Source organism: Drosophila virilis, chromosome 2, assembly GCF_030788295.1.
Source record: "Drosophila virilis strain 15010-1051.87 chromosome 2, Dvir_AGI_RSII-ME, whole genome shotgun sequence".
Taxonomy (NCBI): Eukaryota; Metazoa; Arthropoda; class Insecta; order Diptera; family Drosophilidae; genus Drosophila; species Drosophila virilis.
Window position 1 is genome coordinate 11,783,261 of NC_091544.1, and position 11,918 is coordinate 11,795,178.

Genomic DNA, 11,918 nt, shown 5'->3' on the forward strand with positions numbered 1-11,918 from the left:
GTGCGGGTTTTTGATATGCAAATTTCAACAGTGCTGCGCCCAGTTCGCGCACCAAAAATAACAGCCAATCAACTGTGGCACAAGCGCACACACACACACACACACACACACACACACACATATACACATAACTCTGGGCAATCCTTTCAACATGTTGGCCCTGGCCAGTGTGGACCATTAAAAAGCAGAGGCACAGGTATTGGAATCAGGGGCTGGGGTTCAACGGGCGGCTGCGGCTTGTTTGCTGTTTGCTGGTCCGCAGCGACGACATGGACAACGAGAACGAGAACGACAACGACAATGATAACGCCGTAGAGAAGGCTGCCCATCGATGGTTGTCCGGGGGCTGTGCGCAGAGTGTCGACAATGTCGCTTCAAAAATATTGCAGCCGCAGGACATTTCATGTCTGTGCTCCTTGTTGTTGTGGTTGTTGTTGTTGTTGCTGAACTGCGTGCATTTATAAATTATGCTCAACATGTAAAATGCCATTTTGAATATGAAATTTGATGCCATTTTAAGCCCTATGCCTGTGCTGCACTGTGTCGTCCCTTAGCCTTAGTCATCCCTTTGCATTGGCCTCTGTTGACTTGGCCGCATATTTCATACGGCCAACAGCAACAGCAGCAGCAGCAGCAGCAGCAGAGCCTCGACTCATATTTTAATTACTTGCTAAACGCAGTGCATATTTATATTTATTTTTTTCTTTCATTTAGCCCCAAAAACATATTTTTCGTCATCAATTTTGCAGCCGTGCGGCACATTTGTACTCATTAATGGCTAACACCTAGGCTGCATTAGCAGCAGCAGTTGCTGCAGTTGCAGTTGGCCTGCGGCACATGTGCGATTTGGCCTATTCAGCTGTCTGCAGCTAAGCAAAAAATATGCAGGGAGGCAAAAAAAAGGTCAAAAAATCAATCGGCCACGCAACTAATTCATTTAAATCTAACAAAATCTGAGAAAATCCCTGGCAACGACCTTCGGGATTTTGAGATTTTACGAATGTCAACCGAACGCAACCAAAGTAGCTCAACGGCAGCACCGGCAGCGGGACGGGTCAGGCTGCTGGTGAACGGGAGGGGTGGGGGAGGCGAGTAGGGAGGGTGGGAGTGTGTGTGTGGTGCCTGGTCTGGGCCCTGTTAAGCTGAGCAAGCAAATCACCGGGCACCCCGGCAATGTTGGCGGCAACCCGTGTGAGCTTTGGCTAAAATAGTTGGCAACAGCACATTAAACAGCGGCGCACACACACACACACACACACGCACGCATGCATACACTTCCACATTTTTTGGTGTGAGTGTGTGCGTGCGAGAGAAAATGAGGCAACAGCAAAAGTCGCAGAACTTTAGCAATTTGAAGCTAATATGTTGACAATCTCTAGCGGCGACGTCGCTAGCACAGTGGCGCCATCTATGGTTATGTGTATTTAAGTCACTGGACAAAGCCTGGCAATGGGAACGGTCGCTTGCTCGTGCTTGGAGGGAGCGGGTGGGTGGGGGCGTTGTTCGGCTTTGTAGCGAAAGTCGAAGCTGGGCGCTAGAGATGAGCAAACGTGACAGCTTCATTTACAAGCTCTCTTCTTCATGCTAGGGATGAGCAAATGTGTCAGCTATATATATGTATATATATAGACTTTTCTCTATGCACCCGTAGTATACCTATAGAGAAGCTTGGGCGTGCAGTCATATATAGATTTAAGAATGATGTTACTTGAGCAGGTGCAAGGTAACTAACTTGTAAGTCAAGTTTTAATTATTATAATAATTATTAATATAAAAAAATTGCAATATTATTTAATATAATGGAGCTATTCTACCAAACAAAGCTTTGGTTCTCGAATCAAATTCTAATAATAGCATTATTTATAAATAAACTCCATTTCCAGTGCTAGTTAAATGTTGATTTCATAGATTAAGGCTGTCGTCTATTGTCTATTGTGTTATAGTTTATTTAAAGACTGTTTCCAGAGGATAAGTTTGGGGCCTGGATTGAGAGGTTCTGTCTAGACTCCGCAGATTTACAGAGTTAAGTTCGCATGCTCAAGTATTTATATATATATATAAATAGATATATTTGTTTGCCCTATTACGCCTTGTAGTCGTGATTTGCCCGTGAATTTTTGGGACGTCTCTGTTGAGTTGCTGTAATCTTTTAATAAGAAATTCCTGTTGGGTTTTTGTGCTCGTTTACGCACATATGAGCTACAACAAGCAACTCGTGTACTCGTAAAAAGTGGATTTTACTGCTTAACTTTGGCAACAACAAATGAAGCAAATGGAGAGCGCACACACACACACACACACACACGAGTATTACGACTGAGTGTAGTTTTTTACATAAATAAAATAAAATGCAATTTTTCCATTGTACTTTTGCTGTGGCAGTTGCAGTTGCAGTTGCAATCGCACAAATCCCTTGCACAAAAGTCAGCAATCAAAGCAGATTAAAATATGATTTGACAGCTACGAGCTATGAGAAATGCATGCATATATATCTGGATATGTGATGCCCGATATATATATATATATATATATTTATATTCATATGTGGCATCTGTGGCATGTCGCTTGCGAGTGGCGCCACAGTTTCTGCCTCGCTGCCCGATTTCATTTTGGCATTGCGATATTGTTTCCATATTTAACTAGAGCCCCGTCGCTTCATATCTTTTGTCGTAAGCCTTCAATTGTTGCGTGCATTGCATTTTTATCAAAGCCAGCGAGAGATAGTGCGCCACCAGCGGAGGGAGGGGGGGAGAAGGTATGGTGGCTGTGTGGGGGTTGGCTTGCGTTGGGCGGCCTATTAAAAATTTAAATCAATTTTCAATATGGATTTCGTATAACTGGTATCTATATCCACATCGGCATCTGGCGGATCGCAATGCGACATTTGCCTGACACTTTTTGTTGATTTTCATTTTTTATTTCATTTATATCTTTGTTTTTTTTTTTCATTTTTATTTTTGTTTTTGATATATTTTATTTATTGCTTTTGTTCGTATCGCAAAAGCTGTCAGCTCGTTTTTTTAGCCTTATCTTGAAAATGTATTGCAATTGAAAATTTCGTTTGCCATATTTATTGGGTCGTCCTTTTCGCTATCCTAACATAGTAGAAGTGCAGCCCCCATAACGATTATTTTCTGCTAACCCTGTCCCGCATTCTGTCCTATGCATTGCAACGCTTGCAACGCAAAGCCGACGCTCATTTGCACAATTAACAGTTAATAAGCGCAGCCTTTGGCCAATTGCCGCAGAACTATCCACAGGAACTGGCTAACTGACCCCAAAGCAGATTTGCTGCAATTAGCTGCGCCACAGCCGTGTGCGAAGTGCGTAAGGCGCCTAAGCCCCCCAAATGGCCAGGGCCATAATTAAATTATCATTAACGGAAGTCAAATTGCGAGAGTGGGTTCAGTCAGCCGGAAAATGATCTCAGCTTTTAATATTGCTAAAGAGATTGGAAGAATGAAAATTGTAAAAGAATATAATATATGATTTTATAATTTTGTATAATTATAACATTTGCCAGACTTTAACTTAAAAAGTTTTTAATGGAATCTAGTCTAAACACTGTGATATTATAAATAAATCCATTTATATTTTATTTGCCTTGACTAAACTAATTTTAAACTTGCTTATAATATAACTAGAATTGTGTTCTTACATCAATAACTTTACTTAAATATACATCTGTACTTTGCTCTGCCCATTTAATCTCTCATTAACCAGCACATCGTGGCAATGGAATACAGATTTACGAACTTTTAGCTAATTTTAAACCAAAAAGCGTCGCTAAATGAGCTCAAATATAATGGTATTTACGCAACTGTACCTCGTTCGCGTAAGTGAGGTTATGTACGCATGCAAGTGAGGTTATGTGTGTGCTTTACAAATCCGTGCACAATGTGGGGGAAAGGTGGTGCAAATGCTTAAATTCTCATTAGGCGCATTAGTAGCGCTGACCAACCGATGCCCAGACACCTGCCACGCCCCCTTCTACAAACCGCGCCTAAATTCAATAATAATAATTGATTGCTTATTACAAATACAGCGCCAACAACAAAAACAACAACAACAACAACTAGAACAACAACCATTTCGCCTGGCACATTGCATATGTGACTGAAATTTATGTTTCACGTTTTCGGTGTGAAGGGGAATCGCCACATTTCGGCCATTTGCTAATATTTACGCATTAGTTATTTGCAGGTGGCAAAGTGGGCGTTTTGGGCGGGGCTAGGGTGATGGGGCCGCACATGCATAAGCAGCCATAAGTCCAGCTGTAATTGCCCAATGCACCTGGCCTGGACACAGCAGCAAGTCGAGAGTTGGGCAGCATTAAATTTTCATGTTTTCATTTTGGGTTTTGTGCAAACAAATTTTAATTATTAACTTTACAATTATGCGAAATCACGAATTACATTAAAATCACTTTGTAATGTTGATTTGGTTTTCGTGCTCCTCTTATATCTGTTTTTAGTCTCGGATAATTAGCTAAGCGTTGCGAAATTGTGATTTTATAAGTAATCAATGATGCGAACCTGTGCCCAAAATCAAGCACTTCAATATGCTTTCTTGCTTAAATGTTGCCTCTATAATTCATAGTATCTAAGACTTACATTATTTCAGTCAATTCAAGGTACAGGCTATACGACCAAAGGGGAGGAGAGATCCAAACTCAGCTGATTCTTGATATGTGCCCAGACTAAGTATCTAATTGATTGACTGATTGATTGAATGACGACCAACGCACAGCAACAAGGCAGCTAACACTTGAAGAAACGGTAACTATAATGGGTTTTAAGGAAATTAATTGATTGAAGCTACGTTCTTTGATTGTATGAAGCGTAATTCTTTTAAAATTATTTACACTATGTTTAATCTTTTCAGAAAATCCAAACGTCTGGCTTGAAAATGGTAGTACCAGGTTTTTTCAACGTTCTTCCGCACGCTCAAGTTGTAAAAGGGTATGGTAAGTGGTTGGAAAAGGTAAGTGAAACTTTCATTTAAAGAAATATAATTGCTCAAGAAAAGTACAACAGGCAAAATAAAAATAATATATACGTTTTTCGGCACGGTTGTCAATTTGTTTTAGTTATTTGGCTTTGAGTTCAGAGTATATAATATTTTGAGCTTATTCAAATATTTTTTGTTTTTTTTTTCGATACGTTCACATTAAATTTAAAGATGGTTTAGTAGCCATACTAACCATATTACCATACAACTGTAACTATACCAGGAGAGGAGCTAGATCTGCATACGCGCAATACTTGGCATTATGTTGGGCTTTCTCTTTGTCTGCCTGGTGCTGGGTCAGCTGGTGATGCCCGTGATTGGAACAGTCTATGCGAACTGCAGCGAACCGAGCATACCATTGACCTCCTGTGGACAGATCAGCGCCAATGGCTGTTGTGCCAAGGGCTGCATTCGGAATGCAGTGGGAAGATGTGTGTTGGAGCAGTGCACTGGCAGCTGGAATGGTTGGCTACGACGGCCGGTGACGATGTCCTGTTACTTTCACTGGTTTCTGCTGATCTTTGCCGCCGTGGTCATAGCCCTCATGACGGTCATTGTGATCTTAAATCTGATATTCGAGGTGCGGGTGTGCTTGCGCAAGCGTCGGCTGGCCAGGTATGTGCGCTTCAGTCCCAGGAGCAGTCCAAGCAGCAGCGTTGTTTAGAATCCTTGCAAGTATCTCAAAGGACGGCTACGACAGCGGCGGCGGCGGCATCAATCCAGATGTTAATGCACATGCGTGCGGCATAAAAACTGTGCGGGATTTGGCATAATCTACAATACATTAGCGGTAGCTTTGCTCTGGCTTTCAATTCAATTCGTTGGGTATCTCAACGAAATCCATGTAAATTACGATTTGGCACCTTGCTACCACGCACAGACACACACACACAAACACACACGCAGTCACAAGAACACAAGCACTCAGAACGATGCCAAAGTCTCAGAATCCCATTACATAGTAGTTAAAACCTGATTAGGAAATACTTGCGGCTGCTTTCAGCTTTGCCACTCGCTTGGTTAAAAAGAAATAACAATAAATGGCACATGTGAAATGGTTGCTTAGGTTCTTCTGTGTCCTTTGCAGGGGTCTGTGGTCGTCAGGGTAGTCCTGGGTGACAACAAAAACGTGGCCCAAAAAAAAAAGTTATTCGCAACAACTCAAAGTCAAAGGTGCAATAACCCAAAGGCACATAAAAGCAAATGGCTGAGGGTTGTCTCTATATACAAGTATATATATGTATGTATAGGTGTGTATATGAATATGTATGTGCGCTGCTGTATGTAATGCTGCTATTGCGGTAAAGATAACACACACACACACACACAAAGAGAGCGACGCAGTCAGCCATGCAGCCAAAGCCAAACCGCGCAGAAAATGAAATGGAAAATATTGCCATGAGAAGCAGCAAAATAAAAAAGAAATAAACGAGCCAAAAAGGAAAAGCTGCGCCAAAAGGTTTGTAGTGTGCGTGCATGTGTGTGCGAGTGTGCGAGTGCTGGGTAGCAGCAGATTTAGAGGTTGCTTATGTGTGATTTAGTATAGCACGCGCGAATATGGCGGCGATAATTCTTTAAAAATTGGAAATTGTTTTCCAATCGATTTCGCATTTAGCCAAAAAAGCACTCGACACACACTCGCGCACACAACTACAAGCAGACGAGCGGAAAATGTCTTTTACAGTTGCCCCAACTGCCACGTATCTGTCTCTGTGTGTGCGTGTGTGTGGGTGTGTGTGTATTTGTGTGTCAGTTTAGTTTTCGCAAAACATTTTATAAAAATATACAATATGATATAAGCAATAAAGAAAAAAGGAAAACATTTTGTTATTTTTCACCTGGTTGCAGCTTTGGAAAGGATTTGGTAGCTGAAATCATGGATTTGGATTTTAGCTTTTGTATAGTTTTAGGAGGAAGGTGAAAAGCGAATATTTTGTGGCCCAAATGGAAAATGATGAAGACGCAGCGCAAAATGGAAAAGTCAAAAGGGAGAAAACATTAAACCGAATGCAATATTGAATGAAATATAAGATTTTAAATAGTATAATAGGATTTCCTATTAAGAGTTAACAATATATAAAAGAACGTTTCAATACTGATAAGATTAATTAAGTTCTCTTATTGAATACTTAACTAAGCACAGAGTTGTTCAAATCAGGGTTCCTATAATGCGTATGGCAGCTAGGGTCCGCTTCAACCGACCCTAACACATATCCCGCCTGCAGTAAGGTCATAAAAGTAACTTTAAATCGGAGAGGTTAGTTCTCATGAAAAAAGATTGATAAATGATCGTAGGCTTATCTATTCGATTGCTTAGGCAGACAGAAAATATACTATATACTATATAAGGGTTCTTCTATATTTACACGATAAAATTATTATGACTTTTTTACAGTAAAAAAAAAGAAGTTATCATCGAAATATATAAAAGCAAATTACATAAAATAAATGAATATATATCAAAATTCTCAAAAAATCCATGAAGGGACAAAAATACGACTTATCATCCAAATAATACAAATATATCATCTGAGAAAAAAAGTAAATTAACAAAATAGTAAAATCTAAAAGAAGACCCAATACGAATATTGGTATCTTTAGTCAGACTATAGATTACTTGACTATTCCTACATAGTAGGCAGCATAAGATAGTCGCGTAGAGATTTGTATTGCGGCAGTATAGCACACGAATGTACTTATTTAGAGGTCTCGCTGGGCATGGGAAAATGTAACCATTTCTCTATCCAATTTACATTCCCCGCGCTCGTTCATTCAAGTTTATATAAAAGCGATTTTCATAGCTATATTGGGAAAAGAAAGAACCAGCCGATAGTGTGGCTCATTGTGTGTGTTGTACAATGACTACAATGGGCAACAAAAGGTTAGATAGATACCCACTCACACACACACACACACAACACACACACACACAAGGGGGCGTGTTTCGGTTAGAGCTTGGGTGCGGTGCGGAGCAACCGGGGGCTACACAAAGCACTGTCAGGGGCAGCGGGCACGCAGCTCTGGAGTGGGCGATTCGTGACATATTTTATTTGCACAATGACAATGCGAGTTACTCGGCAGACGGCAACGAGAACGACAACGACGACGGCGACGACGTCGACGACGACGACGACGACGACGACTATACACCCGCCATTACGCAAACACACCCCAGCACACACACATACACACACCCACATACACCCGCAGCTAGATCTGTATAAATTGGATGGCACTGGAAAGGGACAGGGGTTGGGCGGGCAGCGTACAAAGTAGTAAAATAAGTGCAAAGGATAATGCGAATTGAAATGACAAAACCCAGAATAATCATTGGCTCCACACTCAGCATGCAGCAGTCGGTGGGTTGGTGGGTGGCGTGTAGAGGGTAATGTGGGGCGGGGGCTGTTGTTTCAGTTAGATGAGTGTGGCATCGAAACATGGCAATGCCATACACAAATGATTTTTATTTATGCCTTTTAAGTAAATTAAAATTTACTCATTTTGTGCCTTGAGTTTTTGTTGTTGTTATTGTTTAGCTCAAATCGTCGTCGCACATGACAATATTGTCAATTTTATTTAGCCAGCCATTTATATTGCATTTCCTTGACTTAGTCCTGCCTTAGCATTTGCCACGTCTCGTAAAATATTTTTATGTATTTTTTATTTACCCAGCGCTGCCATGCATGACCTCAATATAGCATGCCAAGTGGCCCCACAGCCAGCCAGCCAATGCAATTGCCAGCTCCTATTACCGGAGCTGTGGCTCCTGCTCGGGCGGCCGACTCCTCCTCGTAACATGCTTTTAATGTGCGCCATTTTATTTGCCACAAAACCGACACACGGCACCATTAAAAAGCCATAAGCGCTGAGCCTCGAGCTTCGAGCTGCCTCTGCTGCTGCCGGACTCTCGCTTAGATGTTATTAGAACTCACCTCTCAGCCCTCATTTCCTCTTTTGTTTGTTCCACACACTCTGTCTCGCTCACATTGCTGCCTTGCTGCTTGCTCTGGTCATAAATTGTGTGCGCTGCTGCATTTTGATTACAATTTTTATGATTTTTAGGTCAAAATTTGCCAACATAAAATGGCCAAAAGTAAATTTGAAATGAATAAAGCGCCGTCGGAATAGGCAACAGCAACAGCAACAATAACAAGCACAATAAACACAGCAAAATGGTGTCGTGTTTTATGTGCGGCCTTTTTGTGCCATAAAAGGCCAACTTACTCTATATACATGTGCTTGGAGACCAGGCCCGAACCGGTCCCAGCTCATAATATCTTGTTTCTGGCAGCATTTCGAATTCGTTTGGTTTGCTTACTTTGGGCGCCATGTTTATAAGTTGCGAATTATTTTGGCTTTTGGCTCATATTTCATTTACATTTAATGAGTCGTAAAGCTGGCCCTGCCATTGCTGCATTGGCTCGTAAAAAGTGTTGCAAATTGAAATTTCAGATGGGTCGACCTGCTGATGGGCACTCATTAGACGCCAACTTTCTAATGACCCGGCTAAGCAGGTGCCATACATTCAACCAGGCCTAGAGGCAGCCAAGCCAGAAAACTGTGCGTCCCAAGATAGCAGTGCCAAAAGATTTATTGCTAACGCAATGAGTTAAGAAAGACAAGTACCAAAGGGAAAATACAACAACAATAGCCATGTTTCTTATCATGATGACGATGACGAGTTTCTATGTACAACATGCAACAACAACAGTACCAGCAACAAGAACAACAACAACAGACAGCAGGAATAATAATGATGAAGCTGCCGCACACTGACAAGCCAAATGATGGAGAATGATGCCAACCAAGCCAAGTCGAGCCTGAAGCTAAAACAGCTCCATCTGCCTGCTTGTCTGATTGCTCACTGAGCTGAGTGTGTGAGCGAGAGAGGGGGGAGGGGGGAAACCGGAATTGGTAGGTTGGCAGGCAAATAATGGTTGACAGCGAAACGTTGCTTTTGTCTATTGTGCGTGTGTTGTCTTAAGAATATTTTCAAGATGGCGCAGCTTTCAAACATATGCTTACATACATACACATGCATATTTATTTTGCTAAGACCCAATGACACTGGCTTAAATCACCATAATTAATCAAAAGCTTCAAAAGCACATGAAAGCTTACAGTATATTGGAAAGCTAAGGGCTTAACTTGTTGTTTAGCTCATAATATCGGGAAAACTGAGTGAGGAAAATGTTTTTTGTTAAAAGATTAATACCATATTTGAACTTAAGAAATAAGTAAATATAAATAAACAAATATTAAATAAATATTTTATTTTGTTCTTTAGCACTCATTTCCGACGACAAACTGAAAATGAGATCTAGTTGTTGCTAAAAGATAAATTTGGTATTAAATTTTCATATATATTATAAATATTTGTTAATCAATTTTCTTTCAATATAGAATCTCGACTAAGGCTGTGAATTACACACGTCTAGCTTAAAATGCATTGCAGAGTTTTATGCGAATCGTAATGGATACAGACAATATATACATGGTCTGACAATACGTTCATAACTCTTTTACTCTACATTATAAAGGCCTTGGTTATTAGAATGATTATCCCCTTTGAAATGTTCCTTATTTGAATTTGTTATCTATAAATTTTCTAGATTTGGCTCTGTTTTTTATGTTTTACTTGCCTTTACTTAATTTTCTGTAAAAACATTCGACTTAAATTGGATTTTAGATGGGGCACCTAAAAAGATGGCACAAGTTTAATTTAATCCATGTACGCCACTTTCAGCTAGTGTCATTGTACTCTGTTGATATATGTAAGGCGCGCGCACACAAATATTATACACTGTAAATATGTATGAATGTATTTGAGTTGAGGCATGTTGGTGATTTTAATTGCAGCTCATATACATGGCTGCTTGTGCTAGGCTGAGCGTGATTAACAATAATTAGACTTGGCATTAATTACGCCAAAAAGTTAATTACGCATTGCTAAAGAATAATGTCAGTCATTCATGTTGCCGAGTGCGTCGCTTCTGATAACAATGTGCTCAGGCTTCACTTGCAAGCTCCAAGCAAATAGTTGCTCTAACTTTCGCAGAGTTTAGTTTAGAGCTGAGCTGGAATTGCAAACACCCCAAGCATTTCACCAGCTGTTCATCCTCATCGAGCTGCTCTTCCCGAGCGCCGTTTGGCTGTTTATTCAAGCAATTTAATTGCTAATTTCGTGCATGGCAATTGCAATTGCCCATGCTGCATGGCCAAAGGGGAGACTGTGCTGGGGGTTGGGGGTCGGGGGTCAGGGTCGGGGTCGGGGCACTAATAAAGTTCTTAAACAGCAGGCAGGCAACTTATTAACCCTTTGACTTTGGCGCAGCGACACCCACGCATAGATGCGAGCAGCGGTCGCAATAAAATCAATCTTATTAAAACATTAACAGCGGGCAGAATGGCAAATAAAATAAATCAAATGGTTGCTCCCAGCTCCTGGGCACCCGGACGTCTGCCCTTCATCTGCATTGAACGACGCTTAACGCAGCGGGGGTCGGACGGTTACTTTCTTCAGCCGCGTCTCCGCTACAGATTCCCTGTCCGCCAGCCACTTTATTAGCCTGCCTTCAATCAGCGGCAAGTGAAGCGGCAGCCAGCATATGAAATTCAAATTTGATGCCCACCCTCAAGCGCAGGCCCGCCCTTGGCCCTGGCCACCCCCCTTGGCTGACAATGCCATTTGGGCATTTTGCATAGGGCAGCGGCTACAACAACAACAACAGCAAGAACAGGAACGAGAAGAAGGAGAAGTGGAAGAACGACAGCAGCCACGGCATGTCCTTTTATTATTATTTTTATTGTGCGGTGATTTTGTCCCACCCCGGCCAACTGCTCGCCTCGGTCGTTGTGGGAGGGTTGGAGGGGGGCTTGCGTTTGTCATTTGCCGGTCGGCGGTCGGG

At 41.5% G+C, this 11,918-nt stretch overlaps 1 protein-coding gene and 1 long non-coding RNA gene across 2 annotated transcripts; one reads left to right on the forward strand and one right to left on the reverse strand.

Annotated features, from left to right (window-relative positions):
* Window positions 1–4,356: 4,356 nt before the first annotated feature.
* On the reverse strand, window positions 4,357–5,089 carry LOC26531471 (uncharacterized). Its single transcript, XR_001450072.3, has 3 exons — window positions 4,865–5,089; window positions 4,614–4,782; window positions 4,357–4,535 (listed from the first exon to the last, which is right to left on the reverse strand). It is a non-coding gene; the product is annotated as an uncharacterized lncRNA (long non-coding RNA).
* A 21-nt stretch (window positions 5,090–5,110) lies between these two features.
* LOC6630469 (uncharacterized) lies at window positions 5,111–6,065 on the forward strand. The gene has a single exon (XM_002054069.4). The coding sequence runs from the start codon at window positions 5,273–5,275 to the stop codon at window positions 5,672–5,674; it is 402 nt and encodes a 133-aa protein (XP_002054105.1). The 5' UTR covers window positions 5,111–5,272; the 3' UTR covers window positions 5,675–6,065.
* The last annotated feature ends 5,853 nt before the right edge of the window (window positions 6,066–11,918 follow it).